This window comes from Hyla sarda, chromosome 1 (assembly GCF_029499605.1).
Source record: "Hyla sarda isolate aHylSar1 chromosome 1, aHylSar1.hap1, whole genome shotgun sequence".
NCBI classification, from domain to species: domain Eukaryota; kingdom Metazoa; phylum Chordata; class Amphibia; order Anura; family Hylidae; genus Hyla; species Hyla sarda.
In genome coordinates, this window is record NC_079189.1 from 577,262,152 (window position 1) to 577,283,946 (window position 21,795).

Below are 21,795 nucleotides of genomic sequence, written 5' to 3' on the forward strand. Positions count from 1 at the left end.
ATCCTTTATATCATATAGCCAGGGTCTATTATTAGTATTCAGGACATTGGGCAGACTAGATTGGCCGAATGGCTCTTATCTGCCAACACATTTTATGTAAAGTGGTTATATAAGCTCTGGGTGGAGCTTCTCTCTCTTGCCTCCTGCTGAGGTCCAGTGCAGTCGTGCCTAGTGTGTGTGTCAAGAGAGTTGGAGACCTCAAAGTCCAGTCCTGCAGCCACCATGAAGTCATGTAAGATAAAGTCACAGCTTTATGAGTCATGTCAAGTCAGTCCCTGTCATCTGTCAAGTCAGCGTGGTCTGCATTCAGTTGTCAAGTCCCAGCAAGCCCTTAAGGTCTCTGCATCACTGGTCACCTCCTTGGGCCCTGGCTGAACTGTATAGACTTTACCATCTGTCTACCCTCAGTAAAGGTACCGTTGTCCTTAACTTGGCTTCGGAGTCTTTATTGCCCCCTTGCCTAGCCCAGGATCCAGCGGTATACTTTCGGGTGGTTATAGGCTAAACCACGCCCTGGCATCACAAATACAAGGGGTTAATGCCATCTGCCCCTAGGGTAACAACATCTGCCCTGCACCCCACACCCCACCACCACATATATTTGGTGTATATTAAAAGATGAGTTATGCCTTTAATAAAATGTACCATGTGATTGTTACCCAGGAGGTACCAGTGACCAGCTGACCCTAAAGGTGACCTATGGGCTCCCTGCTAGTCTCCCCTATATAAGGCCTTGGTGGAGCTAGATTCTCTCTCTTGCTTCCTGCTAAGGTCCAGTCAAGTCGTGCCTAGAGTGTGTGTCCAGAGTAGTGGAGGCCTCAAGTCCTGCAGCCACAAGTCAAGTGCAAGTAAGCTCAAGTCACTGTCCTGTCAGTCAAGTCAAGCCATCTGTCTACCCAGCATGGCCTGCACTAAATTCTCCCGTCCAACTACAAGTCCCAGCAAGCCTGCGAGGTCTCTGTGTCACTGGTCACCTCCTTGGGTCCTGGCTGTACTGCATAGACTGTTCCAACTGTCTACCCTCAGTAAAGCTACCGTTGTCCGTAACTTAGTGTCAGTGTCTTCATTGCCCCCGTGCCTAGCCCAGGATCCAGTGGTATACCTTCGGGTGGTTATAGGCTAAACCACGCCCTGGCGTCACGAACACAAGGAGTTAATACCATCTGCCTCTAGGGTAACTATATCTGCCTTGCACCTTACACCCCACCGCCATACCACAAGGAACATCCTGTGTTTTTTTCTATTTTCTTGTGTCATATGACAGCAGGTAAATATAAAGAACAGAGAACAAAGTAGCACTCATTTTGACACATGTAAGCATTATATGGTTGCTTATACATTAGAATAGGTGCCATATAAAATTCCATCTAACCTCCGTTTCACCCAATAGCCATGGGCTTCTGCCATTAGATGATCAGTGGTTCTTCATTGATGAAAAAGGGTGATGGAACAACTGCAGCATTACCTAAAAATTGCATTATTTTGCCACCACGCTCACACCCAAAATACCAACGTCTTTTAGATATGACCCACAGATTCTATGCTGCAGCTCTATACTTAGAACTACTTGAATTTGTGGTGGTTAATGCTCTTTTTAATGTGTTTTTGTAGTTGTTGGGAGCCACAGCTATTGAAGACAAGTTGCAGGACGGTGTACCTCAGACGATTTATATGTTAGCTAAAGCAGACATAAAGATCTGGGTCCTGACAGGAGACAAGAAAGGTAAGTGTGGCTGCACTTGGCAGCACATGATCCCACTAGAACACAAGGTTGTCTTGTGATAAAACAGAGGGAAATCTTAATACTTATCATTTATGTGTAATATATTTCAGAGACTGCTGAAAATATTGGATTTGCATGTAAACTCCTAACAGATGAATCAGTTATCACCTATGGAGAAGAGGTCAAGTAAGTCCAGAAAATAATACATTAAATAAGGGGCGATATTTATATCTATAGGTGTATGAAAAGTCCTCTAATCCAGTATTAATGGACCTGACAGGTATGGAATACTTGGACACTAAAAGAAATGTATCAAAATAAATAATCTTGGGGTCACACAACTGGGCCTTAGAGGGCAGAGGATCAAGTAGCACCAAAAAGAGAATCTTTGTCATGTTCAGCCCCACTAAAGTAGTATTCTAGGTAATTATGTTTTTTTACTTCTAAGTATCATGCCCTGATGCAAAGTTATGTAGTACATTTTACTTGTTTTACCTCTCAGGGGTGGATCTTCCACTATTTTTTGTATTTCTATGCCCCCCCAGGTTAAGTACTCCACTGCAGTAGGGATAACTGTCGTCTGGAGTCTTTCCCGGGATCCTGTTTGGCTTGAGACAACAGCTATTCACAGGGGGCTTGGCTTCTTGTCTCCCCTGACAAGCTAACCCCCTGATGACGTGTGCAGTCTGTTAGGAGTCACGCTGCTGTCAGACATGCTTGCCGCGGACGCACTCCTTCTCTGCTGCCCGGCCCAGTCTGTGATTCGCATCCCGCTAAGCGATCACACCCGGGCCTCTGCTTGTTACCTTCCCTGTGTCTCCTCTGTTCTTTCTGCTTGCCGCCTACTAGGGCACGCGTGCGCCGGCTCTGTGAAATTTAAAGGGCCAGTACACACTTAATTGGTTCTTGCTGCTCCATGACCCTATAAGTATAAGCTATTCCTTTTGACCCTTGCCGGATCTTTGTGACATTTCAGCCTTATAGAAAGCATTCACTTTGTGTCTTGCCTTGCCGTGTATCTGACCCCATTGCTACGTATCCCGACCTTGCTTCTGTGCCGCCTGCCTTCTGACCTCTTGCTTTGTGACCTGACCTTGCTACAGTGCCGCCAGCCCTGACCTCCTGCCTGTCCTGACTTTGTGTAGCCTCATCCTAACCTGTGTCACGTTACACCTCGGCTGCCTGTGTGGACGAGTCGTATCAGGGGTAGCGACCTGGGTGCCGCCTGCCGCAGCAATGCATCCCTCTTTGCGGCGGGCTCTGGTGAATACCAGCAGCACCTTAGAATCCGCGCCCTGGTTCGGCCCACACCATCATCCACACAGCTTCAGCGGATCCACTTCTCCTCTGTCGTAACACAGTCCACCTGGACGTCCTGCCATGCCTGCATTTAATGCATCCCTGCATTCTGCAGACTGAGATCATGTGACTGTTTCTCGGTGGGATGTCCAGATGGACTGCACACATCATTAGGGGTTTAATAATGCATCTTAAAGTCTGTCATCTGGGCAAAATGTCTTTGAGTGCATTGTAGAGGCATGTCTAGCAGGCACACTATCCAAAAGTAGCCTCTAAGAGCCTCTCTTTTTTTTACACCCTCTTGTGGCAGAACTCAGTGTCTAAACACCTGTAATTATTTACATATCTGTTTGAGACATATCTGCATGCCAAGTTTGCCAGCTATCTGGGTGCATTGTTTATTTTTGTGAGTATTCTTATATATACCCTTAATCTGTTCATACAGCAGCCTAATACAAAAAAGAATTGATCTCTACAAATCTAGCAAGAACCGAAGAGAACGGAATAAGATCAGTGATCTCAATGTAGAGGCTAATAAAAAACGGACATTAATCATTACCGGATCATGGCTGGTAAGTGGAGGAAACCTATAGGTAATATCTAAATTGAGAATTATAAACACTTCATATAGCTGGCACTTACATATAGATAGATATATCTGTAAATGCCAGCCGTATCATATTGATGATACACCAGATACAGTGGTCCCTCAACTTACAATGGCCTCAACATAAAATAGTTTCAACATACAATGGTCTTTTCTGGACCATTGTAAGTTGAAACCAGACTCAACATACAATGTACAGACCTTCCAGATCTGTGAAACGTGTCAATGGCCGGAAGAATTGACCAATCAGAATCGGCATTCACTGGTAAAACCCCTGTATTACTGAAGCGTATGCACAAACTGGTGTCTGGTAGCGCCCCCTACAGTACAGGGAGGTATTACATGTTCTGTACTCTTTACCTGTACCAGGGTTAGCTGCTCCTTGGGACACCAGGTGAGGGCAACTCCATGTTACTTTTTTTTTAGGACATTGCGTGTACTGTACAGGACCGCAAAGAAGCTCCTGTCCTCTACATAGACCAGTGTTTCCCAAGCAGGGTGCCCCCAGCTGTTGCAAAACTACAACTCCCAGCATGCCCGGACAGCCAAAGGCTGTCCGAGCATGCTGGGAGTTGTAGTTTTGCAACAGCTAGAGGCTCCCTGCTTGGGAAACACTGAAATAGACAGTAATTTACAGCTCCCAGCAGATCTTTCTTATTTTTATATTTAAGGATTTGCTTTATCTCTATTAGTTATCTACGGTACTTATTTTTCTTTAATTCTCACTTTTTCCTATTTTTTGATGATATTTTGGTGCCTTTAGAACCAATTACCAGGATTCCATAGAGTTCTGGTCTCAACAACATACAATGGTCGGCCCAGTACCAATTCCTATTGTAACTTGAGGGAGCACTGTAATCATTATACACACTTTGATAGTAACAGTTAACAAACCTATGGATTTGTCACCATACTTTTGTTAAATTTCGTCATATGACTTCTTTCCTAATAAAATAACAGAATGAGATCTTACTTGAAAAGAAGAAAAGAAAGAAAAGACGTCTGAAGCTGAAGTTCCCAAAGACACAAGCACAGACACAGCAGGACCTGCAGGAGAGGAGCAAAACTAACGCCTTAAAGGAACTAAGACAGAAGAACTTTGTGGACCTGGCCTGCGAGTGTAAATCTGTCATCTGCTGTAGGGTGACTCCAAAACAGAAAGCCATGGTTGTTGATTTGGTCAAGAAGTACAAGAAGGCTGTCACCTTGTCCATCGGTGATGGTGCAAATGACGTCAGCATGATAAAAAGTAAGAGTCAAGTGAGTAGGCAAAGGTGATTTACATTCAGGAGGAAAAAGATTTATTTTATTTAATCAACTGGGGCCAGAAAGTTAAACAGATTTGTAAATTACTTCTATTTAAAAAATGTAATCCTTCCAGTACTTATCAGCTGCTGTATAATCCAGAGGAAGTTGTGTAGTTCTTTCCAGTCTGACCACAGTGCTCTCTGCTGACACCTCTGTCCATGTCAGGAATTGTCCAGTGTAGGAGCAAATCCCCATAGCAAACCAATGCTGCTCTGGACAACTCCTGATATGGACAGAGGTGTCAGCAGAGAGCACTGTGGTCGGTCAGACAGAAAAGAACTTCCTCTGTAGTATACAGCAACTGATAATTACTGGAAGGATTAAGATTTTTTAAATAAAAGTAATTTAGAAATCTGTTTAACTTTATGGCAACAGTTGATTTTAAAAAAATTAAAAAAAAAATGTTTTCCACCGGAGTACCCCTAGGCACACTAGGATTTTAGCAGAAGTTGGTGCAGATGTTGCAGTCACACCTAGATACTAGTGCTAAGTCACCCGAAGGGACAACAATGGTTTAAAACTAGTACCAGTGGGCGCCTAAAGGTCCCTCAACCCCATATGAAGATCAAAAAACAACACAAAAACACAAGTCAGCTCACCACCAATGCGAACAGGCATCAGAATATCAGTCCAGGCCCATATTCCCTGTGATGATTCTTGAGAACAAGTGCACATTGAGTATCCAACTTCCAGTAGAAAACAAATTAAAACGTATACTTTAATAGCTTCATGTTAAAATTACCATACAAAACTGACATGTCACTAAAAACACATAGTGAAACTCGGGCGTGTTTCAAGCTAGCGTATAGCTCTTAATCGTGCCCATGATTAAGAGCTGCATGGTAGTTCGAAACGTGTCGGCATTTTCACTATGTGTTTTCTGAGGCATGCAAGTTTTTTTTGTGTAATTTTAACATGGATCTATTAAAGTATATGTTTTTATTAATTTTCTACTGGAAGCTGGATACTTACCGGGAACTTGTTCTCAAGATGCCAGTATTATACATGGCACGTGATCGCCAGGGGCCCTGTTACAGATCTTGCGTTAGACCCAGGAGGTAGACATGTGCAGTTCGTTACGTAACAAAATCGTTTCCGTACAAATTTTATTGTTTTCGTATATTTGGAGTGTATATTTCAGTGATAGTCTGAAAAAAAAATTGCCAATCCAGTCCAAAAAAATTTTAAAATCGATGAAATATTAACGAAAGATGAAATCCAAATAACAAATATGTTTGTATTTTTTTGTCTTTCGTTATATTTGAGTGGTCTTTCAGGAGGGCAGAGTTCATTGTCACATGTTACTTCTTAGCCAATCAGCTTATCCCTGACGATCCTTCCTCTATTCCAGACAGGGAGGCTGCATGCCTTCATGCTCACGCACACTTTCACGCACATGCTCACCATCCTCTCTCTCTACCACCACAGACACAGTCCCTCTTATACCAGACATTTTCTTCTGCAATCAAAAACCACAAAAATCACTGCAAACACCAAAAAACACCAGCCAAAAATTACCAATGATAATGAATCCATCCGAATAACACATAAGTGCGAATACCGATTCTATCCCAAAAGTTAGTGTCCTTATATTGCCGAATAACGAAAAAAATATTGAATCCGAAAGAACTGCCAAACCAAAAAAAATGCAGGAAAATGGGCACTCTCATTAAAACTAATTTTTGCTATTGCACTCCTTATGGTAAATAAAAAATATTTCTAATACACTTTGTATAAAATGAAGTTATCTACTGTATGTTTTATTTGTGTTTAAAAAAAGCTGCCACTAGGTGTCTCTCTACTTGTCCAGAGAACATTTCCCCCCATCTCTTGCACAGACTTTGGACTTCTGCTGGCCTGGCAGAAGTCCAAAATCAGGAAATGCAGTCTGGAGTGCTGAGGGGTGTGTGTGCAGCCTTAGCCAATCATAGCTCATCTCACACTGAAGTGCTCTGGGTTGTGTGTAGCAGAGTGAGGGAGGAAATTCTCCCCTGTATGGCTTCAGATGATGTCACGCCTGCTGGGGAACGCCCCTTCCCAGTCTGTGAATCTGACTGAGACTGAGCAGAAAATACAGAGTAATATCAAGGTAGAAAACTAAAAAATAATAAAAATAGAGGCAGGGGGAGGTTTATCATGATGGGGGCAGTGAACTGGGAGGATTATAACATTTTACAAGATCATGACAGGTACTTTTTAACGGAAAAAAAAGAAAATAACGAAAAGAGACAAAACCTTCGGTTGTGCACGTCTACCAGGCGGTTCAAGGTATGCCTCTTCTCACCTGCATAAGGCAAGGCCTATTTTGCAAGGCCTTAAACCTGCATGTCCGGGTCTGTACAGAGTTTGTTCTGCTGTGATGAATCAGATCTGTGTGTGATGTAGATTGGGTGTCTCTTCAACTGAACCCAATAGCAACCTTCTTGTGCTTTATCATCTATTATCATAGCTTTGTCTTATTTTACTTCTTTTTTTTTTTTTTATTACTTTTCAGCTGCCCATATAGGTGTTGGTATAAGTGGCCAGGAGGGAATGCAGGCGGTGATGTCCAGTGACTACTCCTTCGCTCAGTTCAGATACCTCCAAAGGCTTCTTCTGGTCCATGGCCGCTGGTCCTACATCCGCATGTGCAAGTTCCTAAGTTACTTCTTCTACAAGAACTTTGCCTACACGCTCGTGCACTTCTGGTATGCCTTCTTCAATGGATTCTCTGGTCAGGTAAAAAAAATTATCTTTAAGGACCTAAAAAAAAAAATTGTGCTATGTCTGACATCACTGTTTTATGTTTAAGACTACAAGTTTTTTTTTGCAGGATATAGATGTAGAATGTTTAGCAGTAAACGATCTATGCACTTTAGACCAGTGTTTTCCAAACAGGCTGTCCGAGCATGCTGGGAGTTGTAGTTTTGCAACAGCTGGAGGCGCACTGGTTGGAAAACCCTAGTATATAGCTTCTGCACTTCTAATTGTTAGACCCCTTTATGGGTAGGGTCACACGTGCCGCATTTTGCTGATTTTGCAGCATATTTTCCTACCCATTGAAGTCAACTGGTAGCAAAATCAGCTGCATATTTTGCTACCCTTTGACTTTAATGGGTAGGATAATACGCAGAAGCAAATACGCAGCAAACTACGGCACAGTGTCTAAAGCACTTATGGTGGCCCAGTACAGGAGTTGCACCCCTATACCCTTGCTGTCCTGTCAGGCGGACTCTGTTTCGGTGTCCCCTAATTCCCTCTTTAATGTATGTCATATAAATGGTTAATTATACCTTGTGTTGTCTATTATAATGTGTTTATACTGTTATGTGCCTTTAAATACTGTTACTCAGTGTTGTAACCAAGGAAGGTACCAGTGATCACGTGACTTATAGGGTGACCTATTGGACCCCTCCAGAGTCTTCCCCATATAAACCCTGGGAGCTAGTTCAGTCTCTTCTCTTGTGTAGTTGCTGCTGAGGAACAGTGAGGTCAAGTTTTGAGAGAGTGTCTGGTGTCCTGAGGAGACCCAAGGCCTACCACGCAGCCACGCTTCCACTAATCCAGTGCCCCACAGGTGAACCTCAACACCTGGTAAGCTACATATGGGGTGAAGTCAGTCTAGTCAGTCAAGATCAGTCTGTATAGAGTCAGAGTGGGCCTGCAGCAAATTGTCCAAATCCACTACAAGTCCTAGAGTCTCTGAGGTCACTGGTCATCTTCTTGGAACTAACTGAGCTGTCAAGACTATTACACCTGTCTACCTCAGTAAAGCTGCCGTTGTTCCTTAAAGGAAATCTGTCATCAGAATCACCCGCACTAAACCTGTTACACAGGCTTGTAGTGCGGGTGATCCTGATTAAAACGCTCCTTACCTGGTTAAAAATGGTTCAGCGCTTCTTAAGATATCTATATTTTTAGTTTTCTGTTATTCCCTGGTTTGGGACTCAGTGGGAGGTGTTATCATCTGGGACTCGGCCACACGTCCTTCTAGCTGGGCGGAGCTGCCGCCCGGCTCATGAATATTCATGAACTTATCCTCGTAGTCTAACTCCTTTTTCTAGGTCTGGTGGGGAGGGCCGCGCATGCGCCGCGTTACATACACCCAGAAGCGGCATTCTCCCCCCGGCTTTTCACTCATGCAGCCCGTCTTCTTACTTCTATTGGGCCGCAGCTCGAGTGAAGCCGGGGGGAGAATGCCGCTTCCGGGTGTTCGGAACGCGGCGCATGCGCGGTCCTCCCCATCAGACCTAGAAAAAGGAGTTAGTCTACGAGGATAAGGTCATGAATATTCATGAGCCGGGCGGCAGCTCCGCCCAGCTAGAATGACGTGTGGCCGAGTCCGAGATGATAACTCCTCCCACTGAGTCCCAAGCCAGGGAATAACAGAAAACTACAAATAAAGATATCTGAAGAACCGCTGAACCATTTTTAACCAGGTAAGGAGCGTTTTAATCAGGATCACCCGCACTACAAGCCTGTGTAACAGGTTTAGTGCGGGTGATTCTGATGACAGATTTCCTTTAACTTGGTGTCAGAGTCATTATTTGCCCCGTGCCTAGTCCAGGATCCAGTGGCATACCATTGGGTGGTGCAGAGGTTAAACCATGCCCTGGCATCACGAATACAAGGGGTTAATGCCATCTGCCCATAGGGTAAGAACATCTGCCCTCATCACACCCTCACCACACACTATTTCCAAACAGTGTGCCTCCAGCTGTTGCAAAACTACAACTCCCAGCATGCCCAGACAGCCTTCAGCTGTCAGGCATGCTGAAAGTTATAGTTCTGCAACAGCTGGAGGCACACGGTTTGGAAAAAAAACAGTTTGAGTCACCCAGAGATTGGCTGGTGACTGGTTCACCCACTTTATGTCCCCTATTTATATAAGATGGCTGGACCATTGTATCAATTAAGCACTGCTCTGCCTTTTGTCTTAAAGGGGCACTCCAAAAAAAAAATTTTTTTTAAATCAACTGGTACCAGAAAGTTATGTCCAAAGGCATTATTGACATATGTTGGTAACAAACCAAGTAATCCATACATACAAAGACACCAATACAAGTAGGATCAGAAATGAAGTAATTTGTAATCATGTGAAATGACCCAGGGAAAAAGTATTGAACACATAAAAAAAAAGGTAGGTGCAAAAAGGCATGGAAAGCCAAGACAACAGCTGAAATCTGTCAGTATCTATAAAGCAATCCAGTCCCTTAGTGCAAATTAAAGGGGTACTCCGGTGGATATTTTTTATTATTTTTTTTTAAATCAACTGGTGCCAGAAAGTTAAACAGATTTGTAAATTATTTCTATTTAAAAATCTTAATCCTACCAGTACTTATCAGCTGCTGTATGCTCCAGAGGAAGTTAATTTCTTTTTTAATTTATTTTCTGTCTGACCACAGTGCTCTCTGCTGACACCTCTGTCCATGTCAGGAACTGTCCAGAGCAGGAGAGGTTTGCTATGGGGATTTGCTCCTACTCTGGACAGTTCCTGACATGAACAGAGATGTCAGCAGAGAGCACTGTAGTCAGACAGAAAATAAATTAAAAAAGGAATGAACTACCTCTGGAGCATACAGCAGCTGATAACTACTGGAAGATTTTTAAATAGAAGTAATTTACAAATCTGCATAACTTTCTGGCACCAGTTGATTTAAAAAAAAAAAGTTTTTCACCGGAGTACCCCTTTAAATAATTTTTTAGAGGATTTTTTATGGATGACCCATGTTCTGATAGACCACTAAGATGTATCTGATCAGTAGAGGGTATATTCCTGCTGATGCTGCACTTGTGCAGGAACTGCAGCCTCTTCACATCTCCGCCCACTACGTAGCATCTGTACCCGGTATTGCAGCTCGTCCCATTCAATTCAATGGGTTGAGCTGCAACACAAAGTACAACTATTACTGCAGACGGTAGCTTGCTGGCACGTCCATGTAACGAAGATGTAGGAGCTGCGTTCTGCTGACGGCACAGAGAGAAGTCATTTTGCTGTAAGGAGATCAGGTATCCTAATTCTCATATTTAACTTAAAGGGGTACTCCGCGGATAGACATCTTATCCCCTATCCAAAGGATAGGGGATAAGATGTCAGATCGCCGCAGTCCCGCTGCTGGGGAGCCCCGGGATCCCCGCTGCGGCACTGCGCTCTCATTACAGCACAGAGCGAGTTCGCTCTGCACATAATGACGGGCAATACAGGGGCCAGAGCATCGTTACGTCACGGCTCCACCCCTCGTGACGTCACGGCCCGCCCCCGTCAATACAAGTCTATGGGAGGGGGCGTGGCAGTCGTCACTCCCCCCTCCCATAGACTTGCATTAAGGGGACGGGCAGTGATGTCAAGAGGGGCGAAGCCATGACATCACGCTGCTCCGTCCCCCGTATCGCCCGTCATTACGCACAGAGCGAACTCGCTCTGTGCTGTAATGAGAGCGCAGTGCCGCAGCGGGGATCCCGGGGCTCCCCAGCAGCGGGACCGCGGCGATCTGATATCTTATCCTCTATTCTTTGGATAGGGGATAACATGTCTATGGACGGAATACCCCTTTAAGCAGATTTAATATTCATATTTATAACATGATTTTAATTTGATTTCTGCCTGTCTTCTGTTATCAGACTGTGTACGACACCGTATTCATATCGCTCTACAACCTCCTGTATTCCAGTCTACCTGTAATTGTTATTGGACTGCAAGACCAGGTAAGAAAGATGAAATACATGTTAAGGGTATGTGCACACTAAAGCCGGATTTACAAGGCAGAATTTCTGCGCTGAATTCTGCATGAAAATTCTGTATGAATTTATAGCTCATTCACTTCAATGGAATTCCTGCAGCAGAAATTCTGCCGTGTGAATGGGACAGCGGAATCCCATTGAAATGAATTGGCTATAAATTTATGCAGAATTTTCTGCCGTGTGAATCTGGCCTAAGGACGCGTTTACACAGCGGAATGTCCGCACGGAAAATCTCTGTGCGGGCATTCCGTACAATGCGGGGCGCCGGTGTGAGGTGGTTTTTTGCGCCCCCGTAGATCCCTGCGTCCGCTCCTCCCCCAGCTCTCCAAACATTTCCGAAGCTAGAACTGGGGGAGGGCAGAGCAAGGCGAAGGAGAAAGTTCACGCCCCCTCCTTCATCTCCCTGAGCTCGGCTGGACGCAGATCTCTACGGCCCGCCCCCTCCCTGAGGACATAGAGCTCCACGGCAGGTCCCCTCCCTCATCTCCCCGAGCTGAGGACGTAGAGCAGTGCTCCCAATGAGCTCTATGTATAAAGGGGGACATACTGTACGGGCTAAATGTCCCCCTTTAGCGTGTACAGTATGTCCCCCTTTAGCTTGTGCAGTCTTTAGCCCGTACAGTATTTCCCCCTTTAGCTTGTGCAGTCTTTAGCCCATACAGTATGTCCTCCTTTGTCCCCCTTTAGCCTGTAGCCCGTGCAGTATGTCCCCCTTTGAGCCCGTACAGTATGTCCTCCTTTGTCCCTCTTTAGCCTGTAGCCCGTGCAGTATGTCCCCCTTTGGAGATCTGCTGGGGGAGATGAGGGAGGGGACCTGCCGTGGAGATTTACGTCCTCAGCTCGGGGAGATGAGGGAGGGACCTGCCGTGGCGATCTATGTCCTCGGGGAGGGGGCGTGCCGTGGAGATCTGCGTCCAGCAGCCGAGCTCAGAGAGGGGAGATGAGGGAGGGGGCGTGAACTTTCTCCTTCGCCTTGCTCTGCCCTCCCCCAGTTCTAGCTTCGGAAATGTTCGGAGAGCTGGGGGAGGAGCGGACGCATGGATCTACGGGGGCGCAAAAAATCACCTCACACCGGCAGAATGTGCAGTCGCTAAAACAGTTGTGCATTCCCTGCGGAATCCGCACAAAGAATGAACACGTTCATTCTTTGTGCAGACACGGAAAAAGGAATTTCCATGGTGGAAATATCTGCCACGGAAATTCCGCCATGTGCACAGAGCAGCAGAATCCCATTGAATTCAACGGGACTCTGCTGCAGCGGAAATTTCAAGCGGAAGTCCGCACGGAATTTATGTCATGTGAATTCGGCCTAAGTAAGGTTAAACACAAATTTTTGCTATTGCGCTCCTTATGGTAAATAAAAAATCTTTCTAATGTACTTTGTTTTAAAAAATGAAGTTTTCTATGCTTGTGTTTAAAGAAGTTGCCACTAGGTGTCTCCCTACTTGTCCAGAGCATATTTTCCCCCATTTCTTGCACAGACTTTGGACTCCTGCTGGCCTGGCAGAAGTCCAAAATCAGGAAATGCTGAGGAGTGGGGGGGGGGGGTACAGCCTTAGCCAATCATAGCTCATCTCACACTGAACTGCTCTGGGCTGTGTGTAGCAGAGTGAGGGAGGAAGTTATCCCCTGTATGGCTTCAGATGATGTCACGCCTGCCTGGGAACGCCCCTTTCCAGTCTCTGAATCTGGCTGAGACTGAGCAGAAAATACAGAGCAATATCAAGGTAGAAAACTAAAAAACACTATTGTGGTGTTCCGGTACCGTATAGTATACCGTACCTTGTATGGTGGTCCCCAAAGCCAGAGTTACTTTGTTCCAGTAGCATCCTCCTGGTGGGAAACCCCCTAGTCACCTTTTCCTTCTTTAATTTTGTGATGTTTATATAACTATTTAATTGTATATTTAATGGTGAATATAGTGTCGCAGGACCTTAGGTCACATGACTAATGTTAATTCTATTAAGGTATGTTAAAGGACCTTCCTAGGTCACATGGGTGGTCACATGTTTAGACCATAATTCCTTGTAAAGTGATTGACAGATGGTATGGACCAATGAGCTCAAGGCCAGCACCTGCCCATATAAGGGAGCTGCCAGCCAATCCTCGCTCTCTTGGGTTCCGGACTAGCAGAGAGTAGAGATCCGTGCAACTTTCAAAGACAAGACCAGGCCGAAGCCTGATAATACCAAACCGTGAGTTATAATACAACTCCCCGCTAAAGTCCGCGTGACTGCTGGACCTAAAATCAATCCCCTAAATCCAGCGGAACAGCGCACATAAATCTCCTGAGCTTAAAAGCACAAGGTCCCAACCAACTGATTGTACAAAGACTGTTCCTGTTTGATTCTGCATAAAACCTGCAGTAAAAGTTCCGACAGTTTTCTGAAACCTCCGGTTGTGGACAATCATTTATTATACCTCCCTATTGCTCTTGGGACGGGTGGGGATAGGACAAGCATATAGAGAAGCCCTCACCCTGGCGTCACGACAGTTAAGGGTTAAACCAGCACCCTTTCATCACTGCACATCTACACCCCATACACCCTACACCCCCACAAGCTTACCACATAGCAAATAAAGGCAGGGGGTGGTTTATCATGATGGGGGCAGTGAACTGGGAGGATTATAACATTTAACAAGATCATGACAGGTAGTTTTTAACTGTAAGATTGGGGCTCATTATATGCGCTGCGATGGGGCCCTATGATGTCAGTACATGCTCCTGCTGACAATGTTTTATTATGGTTCTTCTTATTATTATTATGTCTAGGGTTGAGAAGGCAGATTTTTGTTACATTGTAGACATATTATCATGCATATGTTTATCCTTGCACTGAATATATTTTTCCTTTACATACAAGGATGTCAATGACAAGCTCAGCATGAAGTGTCCGAGTCTGTACATCCCTGGGCAAAAAGGTCAACTGTTTAACTATCCAAAGTTCTTCCTCAGTCTTCTCCATGGCACTGTGTCGTCCCTCGTCATTTTCTTCATTCCTTATGGAGCTTTCTGGCAAATGACCACAGATGAGGGAAAAGTGAATTCAGACTATCAGACATTGGCTTTTGTTACATCCACTGCTCTTGTTATTATTGTGAACTTCCAGGTAAGTTAAGATAAAAATCTGTTTTTTCCAGAATTTTTGCAATATACAGAGTATACTGTTTACAAAGAACCAAAAAATCAGCAGCACTCTGTTCCTTCAGATGAATCAGTGCGTGGCTTAGCCACGCACTGATTTATCTGAAGGATCAGAGTGCTGCTGATTTTTCCAGGTAAGTTAACATAAAAATCAGTTTTCTCCAGAATTTTAGCAATATACAAAGTATACTGTATACAAAGAACCAAAAAATCAGCAGCACTCTGTTCCTTCAGAAGAATCAGTGCGTGGCTTAACCATGCACTGATTTATCTGAAGGAACAGAGTGCTTCTGATTTGTTGGTTCTTTGTATACTGGAGGACCTCTAACCCAGGCTCCAACAGCCTGCACCCACACAATTATTATAGTGGTTGTCCTGCTCTCCTGTGAAGCACAGTATGCATTAGTGATCATTCTCTACTAAGGGGCTATTTTGCATATTTTCCCAGTGGAGCTTGCATGGCTTATAAAACCCCACATGCCTTTTGGTGTTCTCCTCAAGGGGAAATCTTATCCCATCAGGCCCATGACAAAGGCTTCTCTGCTTGCCAACTAGTATACTGCGAAGAGACAAGCACCCTGAAAGTGAGTTTTCCTTTTGTAGGACATGCTGGCTTGGCTAATAATCCCTAATTCAATACAGTGAGCTCAAAGGGAAGAGGGTCTGGTCAGCATATCCTACTGGTATCTCTACTCAGTGTAGGCTAGAGGCTGGGATGCTTGTATCCCCCGGTTCTAGCCTGTAGCCCGTGCAGTATGTCCCCCTTTGGAGATCTGCTGGGGGAGATGAGGGAGGGGACCTGCCGTGGAGATTTACGTCCTCAGCTCGGGGAGATGAGGGAGGGACCTGCCGTGGCGATCTATGTCCTCGGGGAGGGGGCGTGCCGTGGAGATCTGCGTCCAGCAGCCGAGCTCAGAGAGGGGAGATGAGGGAGGGGGCGTGAACTTTCTCCTTCGCCTTGCTCTGCCCTCCCCCAGTTCTAGCTTCGGAAATGTTCGGAGAGCTGGGGGAGGAGCGGACGCATGGATCTACGGGGGCGCAAAAAACCACCTCACACCGGCAGAATGTGCAGTCGCTAAAACAGTTGTGCATTCCCTGCGGAATCCGCACAAAGAATGAACACGTTCATTCTTTGTGCAGACACGGAAAAAGGAATTTCCATGGTGGAAATATCTGCCACGGAAATTCCGCCATGTGCACAGAGCAGCAGAATCCCATTGAATTCAACGGGACTCTGCTGCAGCGGAAATTTCAAGCGGAAGTCCGCACGGAATTTCCGTCATGTGAATTCGGCCTAAGTAAGGTTAAACACAAATGTTTGCTATTGCGCTCCTTATGGTAAATAAAAAATCTTTCTAATGTAGTTTGTTTTAAAAAATGAAGTTTTCTATGCTTGTGTTTATAGAAGTTGCCACTAGGTGTCTCCCTACTTGTCCAGAGCATATTTTCCCCCATTTCTTGCACAGACTTTGGACTCCTGCTGGCCTGGCAGAAGTCCAAAATCAGGAAATGCTGAGGAGTGGGGGGGGGGGGTACAGCCTTAGCCAATCATAGCTCATCTCACACTGAACTGCTCTGGGCTGTGTGAAGCAGAGTGAGGGAGGAAGTTATCCCCTGTATGGCTTCAGATGATGTCACGCCTGCCTGGGAACGCCCCTTTCCAGTCTCTGAATCTGGCTGAGACTGAGCAGAAAATACAGAGCAATATCAAGGTAGAAAACTAAAAAAACACTATTGTGGTGTTCCGGTACCGTATAGTATACCGTACCTTGTATGGTGGTCCCCAAAGCCAGAGTTACTTTGTTCCAGTAGCATCCTCCTGGTGGGATACCCCCTAGTCACCTTTTCCTTCTTTAATTCCCAAACATGGAGCGCAGGTCTGAAGTTTTGTGGCATGACCACCATGCTGCATTGAGCCTGGCCTGAAGCACTAAAAGGTCCTAGCTTAGTCCTATGAGAGGCTTGTACAACTTAATGTCAACGTTTGTTTCTCTTACTTTCCTCTGTTTATATTTCGCTGTAAAAACAGCATCCTCTAGAGGTTAATGCCCGTTTCCCTTCTGACGACATTTTAACAATGAAACATATAGAGGGGGCAAGTTGTGTATGTTTAGGAGTTCTGCAGGCTCTTAGGGTGAAAGATCTATTATAATGGAGACTAGGGATTTATATCCCAGAAGGTTATAAACTGACACTGATCATTACCACTCTCCACTTTATTTTAATAGTGTGTTACTTACAACATAAATCTTAAGAAATGATCAATTAAAGTGACATTTTAGGGGTAAGTTTAGTTTACTAGGGCTATTTTTGACCCTGGGCAATGTTTGGCCATGGTCTTGGTGATTGTTATATAATTGGCCTCTTACCCACTTTAGGGGTAGTGGTTTTTGCTTTCCTTTTCTGCCACTTGTCCAAAGTGCCACACTCCTACTTCACCAATCTACCCAAAATCTTATAAAGTATAAATATTTCTATTAAAGAGTACCTGTCATCAAATCATATTTTCTAAACTAACTCAGATGATATTCCCTAACTACTCCTAACACCCCTCCTGCCCTTAAAAAAAATTCCAATCTTTAAAAAGCTGTGTATCATACCTTTCCCCTTGCTCACATTGTGTGAGCTCCCGGCAGGAGAAAATGGGCGTTCCCCAGCAGGCGTATGATCACTGAAGCCTGCGAGAGCTGTGCCTCGTCATGCCCTGCACCCACTTCCTGAGTTTGGTCTCCTGCCACTAACTGTTTGACTTGCGCAGGGAACAGAACAGAGCCACCTAGTGGCCATTTTTTCAATCACATTAAAAACATATTAAGGTTGCAAATTTTAACAGCAAGTAAATATCAAAGTGCCTTGTAATTACATAAGGAACAATATATTAATAGTTTATTTTGGTGACACATACTCTTTAATAAGCAAGGTTTATACCATTCATTTGTGTTCTACAATCTTCATAACTACTACATTGTTATTATTATTCTTAATATTATTATTGACTTTTATGTATTCTATGATTACACACAGGCTGGGCTTATCATGACATATTGGACATTTCTATTCAGCTTTTCTGTGTTTGGAACAATCATGATTTACTTTTCAATAACCTATGATTTACAAAGCAGCGGCAGTCACGAGCTGTTGACCTCCGTGTTAACCATGACAGGTATGTATTTTTTAGGCTGGATTAGGAATAAAAAATGAAGATTCACCACTATGGGTCTATGATAAAGCAGTACAATTCTTCAGCATTATATACTAGTACACATAGCCATACACTCCTTATACCAGTTCCATTTTGAACAATATGTTTTTGAATGTTTGCAAGGTGCCTTGTTCCTAGTACCAGAAGCCATTATCAGCAGTATGTGGGGATCCGAGTATGTAATTCACCAACAGCACCCCCACAGGAGAATGCATGGGAACGGAGTTCCTGCACTTTTTCCACAGCAGGAATACTGTTACCATTATCAGGACTAGTGCAGGACCAGCCCTTGAGTGGAAATCTTGGCTGAGTTCTCGCACTTTTTTCCCAGGGCCTGACCTCTGTTTATATTGATATGCCCCCATAGCTGATTCAGAGATACAGTATCTCATCTAGCCAAAAAATACCTTGTTCTGTGCTGGTGAGGAGCAACAACCATGAAACAACTGTCCAATAATGAGTGTCTGGTTTGGCTATTATCCTTGGTCATATCTTAAACCTCTTTTATTCGTCGGACATAACCTTACTAGTGCTAGAGAGACAGTTCCATTCCTTCTAAGGAACAGCTCATTTGCATACCCTTTTCTTGTTAATTATTGCCTGGATCACCCAATAAGAACCAATACCCCCTTGAGCTGCATCTAACCTGTATGTTGCTCTGTATAGATGAGGAGTAGGAACCCAAAATTGATGTCTACATGTGGGTGTTTGTTTTTTCTAATGTCCCTGCTAATGTTTCATGCACCTTTTATACATTAAAAATGTACTTATTCGGTGGCTATTTATAGGTGGGATTAGAAAGAATTTTTTTTTCTAAATTTAGAGAAGCTACATTTAGTGAATGACTTCTATAAGATCCACTACTCTCCCAGATTTTTTTTACCCATCATATAGGCTCAGCAGGTATCAAGAACACAGTAATAGTACAGATCCAGGTTTTACAACCCTAGGGCGGCTCCTTTCAAGCCAGCACCTTTTGACTGTGGGTTATATGTGCCCTAAGCGGCAATGCGCCCTAGGTGGCTGCCAAGTTTGCCTAACAGCAGTGTTGACCCTGGTTACATTAGAGAAACAGTAGCCTCAGACTGTTATCAGACTTGAAGCTTTACCCAGAATGACTACACTTCTGACCTCTTTGGGCAGGTAGCAAATTTAAGTCCTGTCACCCAGTAGTTATATACATTTCTGTTTTTTCTCAATGGGAATGTCTGTAGGAAGTATCCCAAATTCTTATTTTATTCAAATAAACTCAAATTGGCTTTAGGCCTATCCTAGAAGTGGAGTCTTAGTACCCTCCAAGTTTTCACCCTTCATCCTGTTCCAAGATGTTGAAGCTGGACTTTTGCTGCTAGGGAGTAGTAGGTTGCTTCCCAAGAGTGGACCAGGTGTGGGTAGTAGCTGGCCAGGCAAGCCAGAAGCCAGATCCCAAAAAATTGGATCAGCTCACCATTCGCTCCATGCATCCGTGTCTCCAGCACAACCTCTCCTCGTGGATGCTCGGAACAAACACTGGGGCCGAGTCCCCAGGTGGATCAATCAGTAGGAATGAAGGTAGACTTCCGGCTCCCGACAAGGATAAAGTCCAAAGTTTATGCCAAACGTATTAAAATCCAAGTGCAACATAACAAAAGGTAAAAACACACAAACAAAATGCACCAACGCGTTTCGACTTGTTAACAAATCTTAACCCATGATTAAGACTTGTTAGAAAGTCGAACCGTGTTGGTGTGTTTCGTTTGTGTGTTTTACCTTTTGTTATGTTGCACATGGATTTTAATACATTTGGGTTAAACTTTGGACTTTATCCTTGTCAGGAGCTGGAAGTCTACCTTCATTCCTACAGAAGGTCCCAGTGCCAGGCCCCGGGATAAAGACAGAGGTGGGACTGGTGCAACTGGAGTAGTAAGCTGGCAGCCAGGTAGCAGAGTGCAGTTAGGCAGAAGAGTCAGTTAGGCACAGATTTAGCTGGTACTGGCATATAAGGCATGGCAGGTGACACGGGTTCAGCGTCAGCAGACTGGATCATACACAGTAGAGTCAGTAAAGTACACAAGAAGTCAGGAAGAGGCAACCATCAGGTAAACAAGCACTAGTCACATACAGGATAGCAGTACAGGAACAACACACCTTCACTATGGCAAAACCACAATATTGTTCTGGCACAGGTGAGAAAATTGAATAACCTGGGGGGTACAGAAGATGCTGTGGTACACATCTTATTACATCGGTAGGTTCACACAGGTTTTACTGTAGATATAACATGGTTTTCAACCATATACTTTTAAAGGGTACCTTTCATCAAAACAACTTTTGATATATTATAGATTAATGTATGCAGAATAACTTTCCAATTGCATGTTATTAAAAAATATGCTTATTTCTATTTAATTTTCCACTTTGAAAAATGTCTCCCTACCAGTCCTGGCCGCAAGCCCTTTTTTTTTATAGATTTCAGACTCATGCTGGAGTCCTAAATCTCTGACTGCAGCCGGGACACAGACAAGCTCAGGTGGCAGCTCTGAATCTTCTCCTCTCTGTTTACAACTGCATGTGCAGAGAGTAGAGCTCAGATAGTAAAATGAATGAGGGCATGCAGTGAGACAGAGTCAGGAGTATGCCCTCCTGTGCTATGAGCACAGTGCTGGTTCCTGCCTGTCTGATTGACAGGCAGGGAGCAGTGCTGAGCTTGTGTGTGTCCCGGCTGCAATCTGTGATTTAAGACTCCAGCATGAGTCTGAAATCTATAAAAAGGGGTTGCGGCCAGGACTGGTAGGGAGACATCTAGAGGTCATTTTTTCAAAGTGGAAAATTAAATAGAAAGAAGCCTTTTTTTTTTTATAACATACAATTGGAAAGTTATTCTGCATACATTAATCTATAATATATCAAAACATTTTTTGATGAAAGGTACCCTTTAAGGGATGAGATCCATGGTGAAAATCTACAACAGAAATTGACAAACTGTGGATTTAAACATGTGCACCATTTATGTGCGAGTATACATCCATAACATGTGGATGACATTAGTAAAGAGCAGATTTTACATGTGCAAATCCACAGGTAAACTCTGCAATAAATCTGCATTGCATAAATTTACCCCTAAGCAGCAGCTCTGATAACTACTATAACCCACATAATGCTATAATAGGTAAATGCTTATTTTGCAGTTGTTGTTGTGGTACATTTTGGTCAATGTATTATTCTCTTCTCTTGGGCTTTGATGGATTTGGAGATGGTGTCAGCATTAGAGGGACCTGCTAACCAATGTTTACTTATCCTTATCCAGGGACTGTTACAAATGCATTAAGACAACCTTACATCTGGTTAATAATCATCCTAACAACCGCCATATGTCTCCTTCCGTATGTGGCACTGACATTTTTGCTAAAGGTTTCTTGGCCCTCCGCAGTTGATAAAGTAAGTACTCAGACCAGGAAATGTTGTGATGTGATTGAATAATTATAGGAAGTACTATATTTAAAGGGCTACTCCGCCGCCCCAGCGTTCAGAACATTTTGTTCCGAACGCTTGGAGCGGGCGGCAGGGGTCGTGATGTCACGCCACGCTCCCTCAACGCAAGTCTATGGGAGGGGGTGTGGCTGCTGCCACGCCCCCTCCCATAGACTTGCACTGAGGGGGTGTGGTGTGACGTCCCAAGGGGGTGTTGCCCTGATTTCACAACCCCCGCCTCCCACACTCAGCGTTCTAAACGAACGCCGGGTGCTGCACAGAGATCGTGGGGATCCCAGCTTGGGGACCCCCGCGATCAGACATCTTATTCCCTATCCTTT

At 44.3% G+C, this 21,795-nt stretch overlaps 1 protein-coding gene across 1 annotated transcript in view; it reads left to right on the forward strand.

Moving 5' to 3' along the window:
• The window catches only part of LOC130294606 (phospholipid-transporting ATPase IC-like), a 92,686-nt gene that overhangs the window by 68,816 nt on the left and 2,075 nt on the right, over positions 1–21,795 (forward strand). The window contains exons 19-27 of the mRNA XM_056544720.1: positions 1,612–1,723; positions 1,834–1,909; positions 3,468–3,594; positions 4,590–4,878; positions 7,432–7,655; positions 11,538–11,621; positions 14,522–14,767; positions 17,827–17,965; positions 21,291–21,421. Coding sequence (XP_056400695.1) covers positions 1,612–1,723; positions 1,834–1,909; positions 3,468–3,594; positions 4,590–4,878; positions 7,432–7,655; positions 11,538–11,621; positions 14,522–14,767; positions 17,827–17,965; positions 21,291–21,421 — 1,428 coding nt within the window. The remainder of the gene's footprint in view (positions 1–1,611; positions 1,724–1,833; positions 1,910–3,467; positions 3,595–4,589; positions 4,879–7,431; positions 7,656–11,537; positions 11,622–14,521; positions 14,768–17,826; positions 17,966–21,290; positions 21,422–21,795) is intronic.